We start from the raw sequence: 18,019 nt of genomic DNA on the forward strand, positions 1-18,019 counted from the left end.
TTTCATTTAAAAAGACTTGTGGGGTGTGTGTGCGTGCGTGTGCCTGTGCATACACGTATATGCACTTCATAGGCATAGGAACTCATTATGGAATTGGCTGCCAGTTTTTCTTTGGAATATTGTACCTTGCAGAATTCAAATTAAAATTGAATTAATTCTTTTTTGCTACTTTTTGTGCCAACCTGTGGTGAGGAGCCACGGAACGTTTTTGTAATTCCATCTGTCCTCCTTCCTTGCGTCTCTTGCTTTTTCCTACTTTTTTGTAACTCCGTTTGTTGTTTCATATCTGAAATAAGTTTTTTGGAGACAGGGACCACATTGTCATCTTTGTACTGAGAGGCACTGTTTGGGTGCTGTAGAATACAGTTATGTTTCAAGCTTTAGAGATTGTTTAATAACAGTACATATCCCTTAATGTCTATATTGCCATAAGACCTAGAGACCTTACAAGGTCAGGGCCCTGTTTTAGAAATAACAGGTAGATAAGACAAACAGGTAGGCTGCTGGAGGAAGAGGGGCAGAGCTGAGCATGGGGTAACAAACATCATAGGCTGTTTTAATCCTAGTTGTGTGTACAGTCCTTGGCCAGTCATCAGTAATCCTGATTCCCCCTGCCTCGCCGTTATCAGATGGTAGCTTTTAGTATATAACAGGTTATTGCAACCAGAGTAAAAAAGTAAACCACTGACTTCTTCATTTTTACTCTTCTACATAAAATTTTGAATACACTATTGAATACTCAGAGGTGATCAAAGTACAGCCTGTGGTTGCCCTCATCTTACGCAGATGGGGAGAATGGAGACACTAGACCCTGGCATGCAGTATTGCTTCATGTGGGCAGCCAAGCCACATTGTAAACTGGGGGCCAGCAATCTCTGTGCACTGCATCTGTATTACACATGGAGTTAGCTGTAAACTGCTTCATTTACTACAGATTAAGGAAGGAGGATGTGCTGATATTAACTCATGCTGAATACTGCTGTTCTGCTGGTTACCTCAATGAGCTACGGGTTTTTTATTGGCTGATATTAAATATTAATGTATTCTTGATTAAACTAATGTAGTTTGTGTATCTCTTGCTTCCTACAGATGTGTATGGATTCAGAAAAACACATGATCTATACGTTTGGAGGTAGGATTTTGACATGTAATGGCAGTGTAGATGACAGCAGAGCCAGTGAACCTCAATTTAGTGGATTGTTTGCTTTTGACTGTCAATGTCAGACGTGGAAACTGTTGAGAGAAGATTCGTGTAATGCTGGACCTGAGGACATCCAATCCAGGATAGGACACTGCATGTTATTCCATTCGGTAAGAGTTCACTTTGGATTTTAAGTCATAATGCCTGATTTTAGGGGGTGATACCTGTTTAACTTCATTGAGCACATGAATCTTTCTTCAGATTAGTCTTTTGGGTGAGAAGTAAAACAGATATTCGCCACTTATAATTAGTAACACTGCCACTGTTTGTAGGAGACAGTGGTAGTAATGTGTGTTTTTTGTATACTTTAAAATTCACCTTGTGATTTAGTTTGAAATGGTAGTCATCTGAACTGACTGTAGTCGTGCGCTGCCATTAAACAACTGTTGCATTCCCTCCTCTCCCTCCCCCTTCAGGGATGGTGCATTTCCGTGGAGTCTCAAGTGATCTTTGCTAAAAGTTGGTAAAGCATTTTGGGATCCTTTGGCCTGATAGATGATGCATATTGTTAATGGAAGCAGTTGGTGACTTGCAGATTATATCCCTGTGTTTGAGTGTGTTGAGAAAGTAAGGGCCTGATTGTCAAAAGTGTTCAGTACCCAGCAGCTTCTGTTCTTGAAAGGTGTTACTGGGTGCCGAATACTCTTTTAAATCGGGTTACTTCCTAAATTCCAAGGCCAGAAGGGACCACTGTGATCATCTAGTGTGACCTCCTGTGTAACACAGGCCATAGAATGTCCATGAATTAATTCCTGTTTGAGTTAAAGCTATTTTTAAGAAAAACATTCCAGCTGTGATTCCAAAATTGCCAAAGTTGGAGAGTCTGCCACAATCTTTGTTCCAATGGCTAATTACCTTCACTATTAAAAATGTGTGCACTATCTCCAGGCTGAATTTGTCTAGCATTGACTTCCAGCCATTGGATCTTGTTATACATTTGTCTGCTAGGTTGAAAAGTCCATTATAAAATTTTTGTTCCCCATGTAGCTACTTATAAAGTCCGCTCTTAACCTTCTCTTTGTTAAATTCAAGCAGCTCAGTCTCTTTAGCTTATAACTATAAGGCATGTTCTTTAATCTTTTAATCATTCTCATGGCTGTTCTCTGAACCCCTACATCTTTATCAACATCATTCTTGGATTATGGGTACCAGAACTGGTTACAGTCATAGAATCATAGAATATCAGGGTTGGAAGGGACCTCAGGAGGTCATCTAGTCCAACGCCCTGCTCAAAGCAGGACCAATCCCCAATCAAATCATCCCAGCCAGGGCTTTGTCAAGCCTGACCTTAAAAACTTCTAAGGAAGGAGCTTCTACCACCTCCCTAGGTAACGCATTCCAGTGTTTCACCACCCTCCTAGTGAAAAAGTTTTTCCTAATATCCAACCTAAACCTCCCCCACTGCAACTTGAGACCATTACTCCTTGTCCTGTCCTCTTCTACCACTGAGAATAGTCTAGAACCATCCTCTTTGGAACCACCTCTCAGGTAGTTGAAAGCAGCTGTCAAATCCCCCCTCATTCTTCTCTTCCGCAGACTAAACAATCCCAGTTCCCTCAGCCTCTCCTCATAAGTCATGTGTTCCAGACCCCTAATCATTTTTGTTGCCCTTCGCTGGGCTCTCTCCAATTTATCCACATACTTCTTGTAGTGTGGGGCCCAAAACTGGACACAGTACTCCAGATGAGGCCTCACCAGTGTCGAATAGAGGGGAACGATCACGTCCATCGATCTGCTCGCTATGCTCCTACTTCTACATCCCAAAATGCCATTGGCCTTCTTGGCAACAAGGGCACACTGCTGACTCATATCCAGCTTCTCGTCCACTGTAACCCCTAGGTCCTTTTCCACAGAACTGCTGCCTAGCCATTCGGTCTCTAGTCTGTAGCTGTGCATTGGGTTCTTCTGTCCTAAGTGCAGGACCCTGCACTTATCCTTATTGAACCTCATCAAATTTCTTTTGGCCCAATCCTCCAATTTGTCTAGGTCCCTCTGTATCCTATCCCTGCTCTCCAGCGTATCTACCACTCCTCCCAGTTTAGTATCATCCGCAAATTTGCCGAGAGTGCAATCCACACCATCCTCCAGATCATTTATGAAGATATTGAACAAAACCGGCCCCAGGACCGACCGCTGGGGCACTCCACTTGACACCGGCTGCCAACTAGACATGGAGCCATTGATCACTACCCGTTGAGCCCGACAATCTAGCCAACTTTCTATCCACCTTATAGTGCATTCATCCAGCCCATACTACTTTAACTTGCCGACAAGAATACTGTGGGAGACCGTGTCAAAAGCTTTGCTAAAGTCAAGAAACAATACATCCACTGCTTTCCCTTCATCCACAGAACCAGTAATCTCATCATAGAAGGCGATTAGATTAGTCAGGCATGATCTACCCTTGGTGAATCCATGCTGACTGTTCCTGATCACTTTCCTCTCGTGTAAGTGCTTCAGGATTGATTCCTTGAGGACCTGCTCCATGATTTTTCCAGGGACTGAGGTGAGGCTGACCGGCCTGTAGTTCCCAGGATCCTCCTCCTTCCCTTTTTTAGATTGGCACTACATTAGCCTTTTTCCAGTTGTCCGGGACTTCCCCCGTTCGCCATGAGTTTTCAAAGATAATGGCCAATGGTTCTGCAATCACATCCGCCAATTCCTTTAGCACTCTCGGATGCAACTCGTCCAGCCCCATGGACTTGTGCACGTCCAGCTTTTCTAAATAGTCCCTAACCACCTCTTTCTCCACAGAGGGCTGGCCATCTATTCCCCATGTTGTGATGCCCAGCGCAGCAGTCTGGGAGCTGTCCTTGTTCGTGAAGACAGAGGCAAAAAAAGCATTGAGCACATTAGCTTTTTCCACATCCTCTGTCACTAGGTTGCCTCCCTCATTCAGTAAGGGGCCCACACTTTCCTTGGCTTTCTTCTTGTTGCCAACATACCTGAAGAAACCCTTCTTCTTACTCTTGACATCTCTTGCTAGCTGCAGCTCCAGGTGTGATTTGGCCCTCCTGATTTCATTCCTACATGCCCGAGCAATATTTTTATACTCTTCCCTGGTCATATGTCCAACCTTCCACTTCTTGTAAGCTTCTTTTTTATGTTTAAGATCCGCTAGGATTTCACCGTTAAGCCAAGCTGGTTGCCTGCCATATTTACTATTCTTTCGACTCATCGGGATGGTTTGTCCCTGTAACCTCAACAGGAATTCCTTGAAATACAGCCAGCTCCCTGGACTCCTTTCCCCTTCATGTTAGTCCCCCAGGGGATCCTACCCATCTGCTCCCTGAGGGAGTCGAAGTCTGCTTTCCTGAAGTCCAGGGTCCGTATCCTGCTGCTTACCTTTCTTCCCTGTGCCAGGATCCTGAACTCAAGCATCTCATGGTCACTGCCTCCCAGGTTCCCATCCACTTTTGCTTCCCCCACTAATTCTTCCCGGTTTGTGAGCAGCAGGTCAAGAAAAGCTCCCCCCCAGTTGGCTCGTCTAGCACTTGCACCAGGAAATTGTCCCCTACGCTTTCCAAAAACTTCCTGGATTGTCTATGCACCGCTGTATTGCTCTCCCAGCAAATATCAGGAAAATTAAAGTCACCCATGAGAACCAGGGCGTGCGATCTAGTAGCTTCTGCGAGTTGCCGGAAGAAAGCCTCATCCACCTCATCCCCCTGGTCCGGTGGTCTATAGCAGACTCCCACCACTACATCACTCTTGTTGCTCACACTTCTAAACTTAATCCAGAGACACTCAGGTTTTTCTGCAGTTTCGTACCGGAGTTCTGAGCAGTCATACTGCTCCCTTATATACAGTGCTACTCCCCCACCTTTTCTGCCCTGCCTGTCCTTCCTGAACAGTTTATAACCATCCATGACAGTACTCCAGTCATGTGAGTTATCCCACCAAGTCTCTGTTATTCCAATCATGTCATAATTCCTTGACATCACCAGGACCTCCAGTTCTCCCTGCTTGTTTCCAAGGCTTTGTGCATTCGTATATAAGCACTTGAGATATACTGAGAATGAGGGGCGATCAGCAGGTTGAGGCAGGAGCCCTCCCCTCACAGATGTTCCTGTCTGTGCTTCCTCCCGGTATCCCGTTTTCCCACTTACCTCAGGGCTTTGGTCTCCTTCCCCCGGTGAACCTAGTTTAAAGCCCTCCTCACTAGGTTAGCCAGCCTGCTCGCAAAGATGCTCTTCCCTCTCTTCGTAAGATGGAGCCCATCTCTGCCCAGCACTCTTCTTTCATGGAACACCATCCCATGGTCAAAGAATCCAAAGCCTTCTCTCCGACACCACCTGCGTAGCCATTCGTTGACTTCCACTATTCGACGGTCCCTGCCCTGGCCTTTTCCTTCCACGGGGAGGATGGACGAGAACACCACTTGTGCCTCAAACTCCTTTATCCTTCTTCCCAGAGCCACGTAGTCCGCAATGATCCGCTCAAGGTCATTCTTGGCAGTATCATTGGTGCCCACGTGGAGAAGCAGGAAGGGGTAGCGATCCGAGGGCTTGATGAGTCTCGGCAGTCTCTCCGTCACATCGCGAATCTTAGCCCCTGGCAAGCAGCAGACTTCTTGGTTTTCCCGGTCAGGGCGGCAGATAGATGACTCAGTCCCCCGGAGGAGAGAGTCCCCGACCACCACCACCCGCCTCCTTCTCTTGGGAGTGGTGGTCGTGGAACCCCCCATCTCAGGACAGTGCATCTCATGCCTTCGAACCAGCGGAGTCTCCTTCTGCTCCCCTCCCTCAGACGTATCATGTAGTCCACTCTCCGCATTAGTACCTGTGGAGAGAACATGAAAGCGGTTAGTTACCTGTCCGCGTAGCTGAAACCCGGACATTCCCCCTTCTTCTGGAGGTCACATGTTGCCAAGCTTCTTCACTGGCCTCTTGGCTCCGCTGTGCAACCTGCTCTAAATGTTTAGAGCTTTGTGCCCGTAGAAGCATATCCTGACTTTTGTCCAGAAAATCCTCAGTTTCTCGTATGCAAGATTAGTGAATCTTGCTCTCATGCTCAGGGTCAAACCTCCATAGTTGGAGTTTGGGAAGGAATTTTATCCAGGTCAGACTGGCAGGAACCTTGGTGGTTTTTTTCATCTTCTTTTACAGTGTGGGGAATTGCCTGCTCAGATCATGGGGCGTATCACGCCAAGTCAATTCCCTGCCTTTGCAAGGTCATGGACACTAATGGCACTTTAGTCTTGTGTTCATTGCCTGTGGCACAGCCCGTTCTCTTGAGGACTGAAATGCTTTAGTTAAATAATTGGGCTAAATATAGGGGTATAGGGCTAAAATGTAACGGCCTGTGATAGACAAGAGGTCAGACTAGGTGATGTTATGGTCCCTTCTGGTTTTAGGGCTTTTATAGTTTCATAGAGCTTATTTAAACAAATGTCTTCATAGTTTACCCATGTCATCAAAACAACATAAAAAGCTGAAAGATGAATGGATTTGTAAGCATAGTATGTTTGAAAGGTTCCCCCAGTAAATGTTTCGTTTAAGAGCAAACTGTTTGCCAAATTAAATCAACTGCTTTATCTGGGGAAATCTTTGGGGGAGGGGCAGGAATAAAAATATATTGTGAACTCAATTTTAACTTTTTTTGTACATTTCCCATATGCCCAAATAGCCAAACTGATGTAAATTATTCTTCCTTCTCCAGCTAAAAATGTGCCTGAACTATTGCTTGTTTCCATGATTCGTTGATGTTTCTGCAAATGCTCACTGAGCGCTGGTGGGCTAAGAATTTGTTTTCTAGAGCACAGTTCAAAAGTTAAGCATCTGCTTTCCTTCCTCTCCAGAAAAATCGCTGTTTATATGTATTTGGTGGGCAGAGATCGAAGACTTATTTGAATGATTTCTTCAGCTATGATGTTGACAGCGATCACGTGGATATCATATCAGATGGTACCAAGAAAGATTCAGGGATGGGTAAGAGCTTCACTGTATAATTTTGTCTTGTTGGTATAGATGAAAGACTTAAGGTATATAGCAGCAGATAAGACCTCAGTGACGCAGGATAGAGGTTGTGGTCCTGTTAGATCACAATGGCTTGTTAACAATAATGACATTCAACTAGAGCTTGCACACTCTTGCCCACTCTGTACCTGTTAGTTAAATAAATGGCTGACTTCATTCTCCAGGGCTGTCAATTTGACATCTTCACCAGTACTATTTTTAAGGCTTACAAGTAAATCACAATTTGTTAGGTTTTACCATTCACCACAGTCTTAATGGCCTTCTAGCTATGTGACTTATTATTTCCCTCGTTCTAGCAGATGATCAATGCTCATCTTGCAGCCTATAAAAATGGAATCTTAGCAGAGTATTTGCTAAAATGTTTTGTCCCAATCTCTGGCAAATACTGAAAACAAAAGAAGTCCTACGTGTAGTTTGTTCCTTAAACCAATGCAGTGTAATACCACCTTATTTTACAGCGTCTTTCAAACAAGGAATGTTCCAAAACAGTAAAGAGTCTCTCTTCCAGTTCATGATTTGAGGAATATATAAAGTCAGCCAAGACAAGAAATGAGCTGTAGAATTGATGAGGCAGAGTTATAGGGAAGGTATTCCAGATGGCACAAGCCGCTCAATAGTAACCGGCTTCTGTAATGGGACAGAACTTTTATGCTAAAGGAAATGAAGGGATTAAAGGAGTAGAGGAGAACAGGTTTGTGAGTTAGGCTGGGTCAAGTCTATGTAGAATTTGCCAAGGAGAATGAACAGTTTTGAACTGATCCCTAGAACAAATGGGAAGCAAATGGAATTGTGTGAGAATCAGTGGGTGATTTGATGCAGTTTTTCTCCGTTGAAAGGCAGGTAGAAGGTATTTTGGAATGGGGAGAAAGGGGTTTCAGGGAAGCCATGGGGGGGAAAAGTTGCAATTGTCTAGGCAACAGGAAGTTAAGGCCTAGATCAGGATTTCTTCAGAGGTGCAGTTGAGGCAGTGACTTACACATAAAGTGGCACTCCACACTCAATGCAGTTACTATTCCTGCCCATTGACATTAATGGAAAGGCTCCCACTGGCCTCGGTGAATTTTGCATTGGGGCCATTCTGCCTTATTAGCATTTTTTAGTAAGACTTCATATGTAAGTCTTTCCTTAGTTTTTCTTTTTTCCTTCCCTTGACATTGGCAGAGAAATCCTGCAGTTCAAGTTTGTTTGACTGGATCGTGTGGCTTGCAACCATCTCTGTATTATGATCTATAAAGAGAATCATTTTGGTTCTAAACCCTTGTCAAGAATGCCATGTTGTTGACTGTATTGGGGGGTAGACGTCTTAGTCTGTATCCACAAAAACAACAAGGAGTCCGGTGGCACCTTAAAGACTAACAGATTTATTTGGGCATAAGCTTTTTTGGGTAAAAAACCCATTTGAAGAAGTGGGGTTTTTACCCACGAAAGCTTATGCCCAAATAAATCTGTTAGTCTTTAAGGTGCCACCAGACTCCTTGTTTATGTTGTTGGCGGGTGCTTTCAGAAATATCTAAGAATGATTATTAGAGAGAGAAGGTGGGTGAGATAACGTCGTGTTTTTTTTTTTTTTTTTTTTTTTTTTTTTTGGACGAACTTCTGTTTGTGAGAGAGACAAGCTTACACAGAGCTCTGCTTCAGAAGAAGACCTGAAGAAGTTGGTTCAGTAAAAGATATATCACTCACCGCCTCTCTCTAATATTTGGGGACCAAAACAGTTACAACAACAGTACATGCAAGAATGATTATAACCGAATCAGCAACACTGTAATAATTTTTTATCTTCTCAGTCTGACACTTACTTTCCCCTCTACGGTAAAGTTACAAAATTGCTGATGTACATTTCCCTATGTGCACAAACTGTGTTTAAGTATATAAACACCAGTTTTGTCTTCCTTGCCAGGTAAAGGAAGGGCCATAACTCTCTAGAGCTAGTGCCTGTTGTTTAATTGTGAAATTCCCTGTCACATTCAACCCTCAGCAGGGAAGTTTAAAACTGTTGTTCTGCTGTGTGTCATTACATTTCTTTGAGACTATTGTGTATATTTGTAAGACTTTCTCATTTATGCAATTGGCTAATTTTGCCTTCTGTTTACTTATGAAAAACTTGGGAAACAAATCACGTTTAAAAACACCGCTTCCACCCCTTATTTTGATCACTTTTTTTTTTAAAAGGCAAGTACATTGGTTATTGGTTATTTCAGTCATAGACTCTCAAGTTGCTGGTTACTCCCTTGGGTTAATTTGGTCATCTAAAGAGGGAATAAATCTCCAAATAAGGGATAAAAGTTCATGATACTTTTCCTGCAAAGTGATTTTTTTTTACTCTTCACTGTGTTCGTGGGGGAGATCCAGGTTGCATTATGTTCACAATCTTATTTAAATGTTCTCTCTGTGCTTGGCGCTGCAGCGGATCCCTCTTCCCTCCCACCCCCTCAAAAAAGACATTGCCCACAGTTTAAAGGAAAAAATATCCTTTACTAGTCTGCTCGCACTTGGTTGTTGAGGGGAACTGCAGTTTTGAAAATCTAAATGGCAACCATTTTAGTGTGTGTGTGGGGGGGCTTTTTAATGAACACCTGTGATGAGTTCAGAGTTTAGAAACCAGACTTGTCTTATGACTAGTGAGCACAATGAGCCACATTTCTCTGGCCAAGTATATTAATTGCACGTTTCAGTTAGTCAGACAAGTGAGAACATAATAATTAGCCCTCTTTCCCCCCTCCCTCCAGCCCCTTTAATGTTGAATAGCAGACTGTGACTAAATGACTCATTAGAAATCATTCATGAATAGATTTCCAGTTTGCTGTCCTCATGTCTGAGAAAGTAAATAAACAACTTTGAACATTTCCCTTGTTTGTGAAAGGAAATGTTAGAATTATTTGCTTTTAACAAGAACAGAAGAAAGGCCTATTATATTCGAAACCACAAATGCTGTCAGAATTATTTTGGTCAAAGAAAGCAAGTCTGGGTTGGAGCGCCTTTGAGCATGTTTAGTAATGAGGCACTGGTTTAGTAAAAATAATTCTGTGACAGGCCACTGTAATATAAACTTGACCCATCCATTTAAATGCGGTTAAGGATGCTTATAGACTCATAGATATTCAAGTCAGAAGGGACCATTATAATCATCTAGTCTGATCTCCTACACAATGCAGGCCACAGAATCTCACCCACCCACTCCTGCAATAAACCTCTCACCTATGTCTGAGCTATTGAAGTCCTCAAATCATGGTTTAAAGACTTCAAGGTGCAGATAATCCTCCAGCAAGTGACCCGTGCCCCATGCTGCAGAGGAAGGCGAAAACCCCCCAGGACCTCTTTCAGTCTTTCATTCCTTCCCGACCCCAAATATGGCGATTAGCTGAACCCTGAGCATGTGGGCAAGATTCACCAGCCAGATACCCAGGAAAGAATTCTCTATAATAACTCAGATCCCACCGCATCTAACATCCCATCACGGGCCATTGGGCCTACTCCTTTTCTTTTAGCCTGAATAGTTCAAGATCAATGAATTGCCAAAATCATGTTATCCCATCATACCTTCTCCTCCGTAAACTTACCTAGTTTAATCTTGAAGCCAGATAGGTCTTTTGCCCCCACTGCTCCCCTTGGAAGGCTGTTCCAGAACTTCACTCCTCTGATGGTTAGAAACCTTAGTCTAATTTACATGTTAGTATCTTTAATGCATTGTACTTTCATTTTGCTCCTGGTTTTCAGTTGTAGTATCAGATCCCAAAGTCTTACAATTCAGTTATATTTTTAGCCCAATGTACATCTGATGCCTTTTCTGCTTGGGAGAGCACCATAACCCCAATAGGTGCTCTGTACCAGTCTTTCTCCTCAGGGACTCAAAAGTCCAGGGACAGTTGGCTCAAATTATATCTTCTAGACCAGTCTGTGGGATACTGTTAACCCTGAGGAGATGCCAACAGCCAGGCTGGAGCTTAAAAATCTTCGGCTAGTGCTCCCTTGAGCAGACACCGTACTCTGGACTTCCGGAGAGAAGAAGTCATCAAAGAAGATGCCAATAACATTGCAACCTCAACACCAACTATCTCAGCATGGGCAGCAATGGCACAAGTTACCTTGGTACTGAATCTGACCATGCTGGTGCCGTCACACCAAAGGGCAGCTTCAAGAGGCAAGACCAGATGGAGCATAAACATGGCTCCATCAGGGAGGGATAGCTCAATGGTTTGAGCATTGGCATGTTAAGCCCAGGGTTGTGAGTTCAATCCCTGAGGGGGCCATTTAGGAATCTGGGGCAAAAATTGGGGATTGATCCGGCTTTGAGCAGGGGGTTGGACTAGATGACCTCCTGAGATCCCTTCCTACCCCAATATTCTATGATTCCATGGCTCCAAGCGCCACGTGGAACGATCCCGCAAGAGGACGTCAGTGCCACTCTTCCAAAGACACAGCCTCCAAACTCCTTACATCTCCGAAATTGGAGGAGGCAAGGGGCTTTTGGTCCAGTGCCAATCTCACTGCTGACACCTGCACCAGTAGCTGAGCCTGTCAAGGGTCTGAGTTGTTATACCTCAACTGAAGAACTGGAGAAGTGCTCCGCACCAAAACAGCAGCTGGCCCCAGGGGAACACCACTCTGTGTCCCTACCATTTGAGGAAGAATACTCATCACCCTCTGTGACCTATTAGTTCTTGCTGGCATCAAGTAGGGATTCCTATCCCTTACTGTCGGAGGACTCCCATTCCAAGCCCTGTTTCAAGCAAGATATTAATGGCACTGGGCTGGCCAACTTCAACCTAGCCAGTACCCCATAGCATGCTCACTTGGCCTGGGGTACTGGGGACTATTATCCTATATGTACTGGAGCAAATTCTCCTCCTGTTCCTCAGTGAAGAGGAAGATATCCTGCTCCCCAGCAGCATCAATAGGAAGGCCACTGACTCAGTCAAACAACAAAGGGACAGCAACAAACCCAGCCCCAACCGAGGGAATTGTCATAGTCCCCACATGAAGCAGTGGCCCTGGCACAGGTGGTCAACTTTAAGGCTTTCCAGGACCTCCTGTCACAGACCACAGAGACCCTGCCATTGAAACCACAGTATTGCAGACAAGGTCTTGTAAGCTGTTTGATATAGTGAGGTCTGCGAGTTCAGCCAGGATCTCCCTTCTGCTCAACAAGGGCTTATTCAAGCTAGTGAAGGGGCTATGGCAGACCCTGGCTAATCTTACCTTTGCATATCAGCAAGTGGGGAAAATAGCTACCCTGCTGTCTCCAAAGCACTTCTGTCACTTTGGTGGATGTCCAGATCCTGGGTTTCTGCCAGTATCAGCAATCTAAGAAAAGTTCACTTCCAAAAAGGCAGCCCAAAGCTAAAGGATCCAAACAAGTTTTGGCAGTAAAGTATATTCCTCCACCTCATTGTAGCTCTGTGTTGCGAACTACCAGACTGTTCATACAATGTAACTTTCTCACCTAGAATAGAGTAATCCGCTTTCTGTCCAAAATCCCACAGGAGAACAGGGAGGAACTGAAGGGGATCATAAGAGGATCAAATGGTGGCCAGGACAGCTTTGTAAGTGGATAAAGACGCATTAAATAAGACATTGACTTTTCATGGCAGCTAGTATCAGGCATCCCAAAAGAGGACCTTCCCTTTGAAGGGATGTAGCTCTGTAGCAATATGCCTTATGCCCGAAGAGCTTCCCGCTCTTTAGATGAAGTGCTCCATTTGCCAAAAGGCTCGAGGGCCACGCTACGATCCTTTTGGGATATATACACAGGCTCTTATGGAAAGTACTGTAATTGTCAATCACAACAGAAGACCTAGTCCTACTGCCAGAGCAGACGGGCAGAGTACCTGCCAATAAAAAGATTCCACTACTACAGGAGACACCCACTGTTGTCCTCAGTCAAGCCCACTGGGCTTGGTCTGCTCTTACAACAGAAAGTGGATGTTGGACATTTCCCATGGCTGCCATCGGCTTCATTTCCACACTTACTCCCTAGCCTACCTGCTTCCCTAGCCCTCTTCAGGGTCCCTTCTCATGCGAGCCTGTTGGAAAAAGTGGCCCCATTGCTACATCTAAGAGCCATAGAGCTGGTACCTCAGGTGTACAGGGAAATAGGTTTCTACTCCTAATATTTCCTTCTCCTGAAGAAGGGGGAGTCTTCCTCCTATCCTAGACCTGAGGAGAATGAACAAATACATATGCCACCTGAGATTCAGAATGATAAGGCTTGCCTCCACCATTCCTTTTCAGCAGACTTAAAACTGGTTCATGGTTCTCAGCTCGTAGGACACATACTTACAAGTAGCGATCCACTGGCCCACAGAAAGCACTTGAAATTCACTCTTCAGCCAAATGACTACCAGTACAAGGTACTTCCCTTCAGACACTCCATTGGCCTGAGAGTTTTTGCAAAATGTGCCTGGTGGTGGTGGTGCATGCACCTGTGGAGATGGGGCATCCACATCTACCCTTAAATTGATTGGCTGATCAGGGCAGATTCCAGCAAGAGACTGTAACAAGCCTCGATTTCACTTACACACACACACTTACACACACACACACACTTACACTCTCTCTCTCTCTCTCTCTCTCTCGCCAGCTGGGTCTCCTACTGAACTTAGAAAAATCAATTCTCATCCCATCACAGATGAAAGTTAATGGGAGCTGTGATTGATTCCAGGTCAGAGAGAGTGTACTTGCCAAACAGGTTCCTGTCCTTATAATTGATATTACTCAAGATAAAATCAAGCCTGGCTACAATGTACAGACTTGTCTTGGAATGTTAGGCAGTATGGTAGTGTGCATATACATGATGTCGCTTGCCATACTTCTCCTGCAACCCTTGCAACTCAGGCTCAAGCCAGTCTTTTCTCTCCTATCAATCACCGGATGGACAGAATGGGCTTAATGCCATCTCACATCCCTGCAGAACTGGGATGGTGTCTAGAACCCAAGAACATAAGAAGACAGACTCTAATTAGATACCTCAGGGGCAGGTTTGGCATCCAACCTAGTTCACAAAAGACATGAGAATTCACATAAATGTTCTGGGGTTCCTGTGATAGATCTGTTTATTGCAAAGGACAATGCCAAGTGTTAGAACTATCTGGACCTGCTTTTACAACATGATGGTAAGGTACTACATCCAGCTCCCAAAGGCCCTCTATCTGACAGATTGGATGTTGGTTGATTAAGTACCATGGACAGGGGCTGCTCCAGACAAATTCAGGAGATTCTGGTGCAGAGCAGGGACATCCACCAAGAAAAATGATTTGGCAAAATGGAAGTAGTTCTCTATATGGGCACCCAACATGGCCTAGATCCTCTGCAGGCTACGATACTGAAGGTCCTCAACTACTTGCTGCATCTAAAACACTCTAACCTTTCACTGAGCTTCACTAAGGTTCACCTCGCACATTCTCAGTGTTCCCATCTGCCATGCAGTTGTGCTAGTCTCTTTCCACCTGATGATATTGAAATTCCTCAGGGGTCTGCTACATATTTAACCACAGGTCAGAAAACCTGCCTCTGCCTGGGACTTCATCATTGTCCTCTTGAAACTCATGGCGACTCCTTTTGAACCCCTTTCAGAATGCTTCTTTCTTCATCTCACTCTGAAGATGGCTATTCAAGTTGCTATCGCTTTGGCTGGGAGAATGAGTGAGTGCCAAGGATTTATGGCTGACCTCCCTACGCAGTGTTTCACAGGGACATGGTAATGTTGAAAGCGCATACCAGGTCTTTCGCCAAGTTGGTCTGAATTCCATCTGAATCATTCACTTAATGTATCTGTCGTCTCTCTGAAGCCACATGTACGTTGGTAGAGAAGTAGTGTATACTGGATGATTCTAGAGTCTTACTTTACTACATCAACAGAACCAAACCATTCAGATTGTCTTGCCATTTACTTTTGGCTGTCTCTGGCCATTCCGAAGGCCAGGCCATCTCATCACAAAGAATATCTTACATGGATCACGCAGTGTATCTCTCACTGTGTTGCCAGTAGATTGGTGTACCTCTCCCACTGAATATCAAGGCTTGCTGCAGCAGAGCTCAGGTTACATCCTCCGGTTTCAGAAATATGCCAGTTTCCGAGATGTGGAGGGTTGCACCATACATGCTAATAATCTGTTTGTTTTTACCATTATATTATAGTTTCTGAGGAAAATTCTGAAATGTAAAACTGTTTCACAGTCACCTGTTGCTGTCGTCGTCTTCTGAGTAATTGGACACTGAGCTGACAAATAATGGAGTTAATCCATTAAAACCTCCTCCATCTATTAGGTGGGCGTATTTCCTTGATTTAGTGTTGATTTAAGCATTGAGAGCCCAGTGGCTTCTGCGAATGCATGGCACAAAACCTCATGGGCCAGGTTCTGAGCCCCAGTTCTGTACCCTTTGATCCATGTGAGTGGCTCAGAGGCAATGTGAACTGGCTGTAGTTGACCACATGAGGGATATCGTTGGCTGAGGGGAATTCTCAGCAGGTGTGAAACCAGTGGAGTCAGCTCCAGTGTCAGCTGCCTCCCGCCCAGTGTAGTGGGGGGAGAAGGTAGGGAGAGGTGGAACAGAACTTCTGAACAGCAGTTCTGAGCGCATATACTCCTTGAGGGATTATAATCATTTGTGGTAAATTAAACAGCTACGCACTCTCCTTATCTTGAATGTATTTTGCTGCAGGAGAGAATCTGTCCCCATATTGTTCATCACATGCTATGCTAAGACGTCAGAATGGTAGATCCCAAGCAAGTAATTGTGGTCTTAGTAAGGCTTAATATTTTTATATACTTACATTTTTAAATGTCCTTTTAAAGAGACTTTTGTTGGCTGAATACCAAGAACACATCTTTTCATAAGCTCCCCCCTCATGTGTACCCCTCAAAAGACTGAGGTTACGACATTATAGTTTAATTACCATCAAGTACTTAATACACTGTGTGCTGCAGACGTAGATAATGAAGTTGTTATACCTCCTATAGGAACAGTTAGTTTTTCATACATGTCAGGGTTCTCTCCCCACTCTGAACTCTAGGGTACAGATGTGGGGACCCGCATGAAAGACCCCCACCCCCACCCCAAGCTTATTTCTATCAGCTTAGGTTAAAACTTCCCAAAGGCACAAATTCTTTGCCCTTGGAGGGTACGCTGTCACCACCAAGTGATTTAACAAAGAATCAGGGAAAGGACCACTTGGAGTTCCTATTCCCCCAAAATATCCCCCCAAGCCCTTACACCCCCTTTCCTGGGGAGGCTTGAGAATAGTATCCTAACCAATTGGTTACAAAGTGATCACAGACCCAAATCCCTGGGTCTTAGGACAATAAAGAAGTCAGTCAGGTTCTTAAAAGCAGGATTTTATTTAAAAAAAAAAAAAAAAGGTAAAAATCACCTCTGTAAAATCAGGATGGAAAATAACTTTACAGGGTAACAAAAGATTCAGAAACACAGCAGAACTTCTTCTAGGCTTAGTTTCAAAGTTACCAAAAACAAGAATAAACCTCCCTCCAGCAAAGGAAAAATTCACAAGCAAAACAAAAGATAATCTACGTGCCTTGCCTGGCTTTTACTTACAATTTTTGTAATATGAGAGACTTTTAGGATGGTTTATAGGAGGAGGAATTTTCTGACCTGATGCTTCTCTGCTTCCCAAGAGAACACACAAAACAAAGCCTCCGCCCCCTCCCCCCGGTCCAAAAAAAAAAAGATTTGAAAGTATCTTCTTTGCCCATCGGTTCTTTTGGTTAGGTGCCAACCAGGTTATTTGAACTTCTTAACCCCTTACAGGTAAGGAGGAGTTCTAGGCTATCCTTAGCTGTATGGTTATGACAGTACAGGTTGGTGGTTTTATATGCTTTTGTGCTCATTGATAGGAATCAAACAAACATCTGGTAAACACCCTTAAAAGTTTTAATGTTTTCTAGGCTGAAATGTTACTCTACCCAGCATCTTCCAATTAGTGTGCCCTAGTTCCACTGATCAATTTTGTTGTTTTCAGGAACTTGTTCAGTCCAAAGCCTTTTTTCATTCTGTTGTAATAATATTTTTACTTTCTCATTCTCTTCGTCTGTAAAGGATTGAGTAAAAGGCCTTGTCTCGACACAAACGTCTGTGTTTAACCACTTCAGTTTCTAAGCTGAGTGAATTGAAGCAGTACAGCTTGTGTGTGTGGTCAAGGTGTGAGGTTCTAGTTCTGTGGCTATCTGTTCCACCTCTTTCCCCATGTTAAAACGCTAATACTGTGGCAAGCGGCCTACCTCCTATCCATCTCCAAACTCCCTCCATTTTGAACGTTTTGTCAGGAGGTGGTTGACTGACACTTTTGAGGGCGTAAAAAGTGTTGAGTGAATTTGATCTATTTTTGATTCTCATTCTAGGTGAACCCTGAAATTTCACCTTGAGTGGATCTCATCTGGTCTTAGTGCCTTTTGTTCTTTACCTTTGCCAATAAGCTTCTTATTTTCTTTGCTCTTACAGGGTGACCTTTCCTCAGAGATTTTTTTCTTCCTCATTTAAATACAATAAACTGACTTTATATAGTATTCTTCATTCACTACAGAGAATCACTAGGCCAAAGGGACAATGCAGGTGTTTTACAGCAACATTTAAAGAGGGAGGCTATAACTAAATATTCTGTTCTTCAAGGATCCCAGTTTTCTCATCCTCTTTTATTCTGAATATATTTATGTTCACACAAAGACAAAAATTGGAAGCAACCATAACTGATTTCTGGTAAGGGAAAAGCCACTCACATAAGCCCTTAAAAGAAAACAAATGTCACAGTAAGAGATTCTTTAACATATCTAAGCCCCCCACAGATCACATTTTTCTGACGTACTCTACCTCTCTATAAACAAGTCCA

General features: G+C 43.9%; 1 protein-coding gene across 5 annotated transcripts in view; it reads left to right on the forward strand.

The window, feature by feature from the left end:
* MKLN1 (muskelin 1) overlaps positions 1 to 18,019 on the forward strand; it is a 194,606-nt gene that overhangs the window by 133,063 nt on the left and 43,524 nt on the right. For all 5 annotated transcript variants that reach the window (XM_037889362.2, XM_043520782.1, XM_037889364.1 and 2 more), the window contains 2 exons: positions 1,090 to 1,311; positions 7,002 to 7,131. In XM_037889362.2, the coding sequence (XP_037745290.1) occupies positions 1,090 to 1,311; positions 7,002 to 7,131 (352 nt within the window). The remainder of the gene's footprint in view (positions 1 to 1,089; positions 1,312 to 7,001; positions 7,132 to 18,019) is intronic.

Source organism: Chelonia mydas, chromosome 1, assembly GCF_015237465.2.
Source record: "Chelonia mydas isolate rCheMyd1 chromosome 1, rCheMyd1.pri.v2, whole genome shotgun sequence".
Taxonomy (NCBI): Eukaryota; Metazoa; Chordata; order Testudines; family Cheloniidae; genus Chelonia; species Chelonia mydas.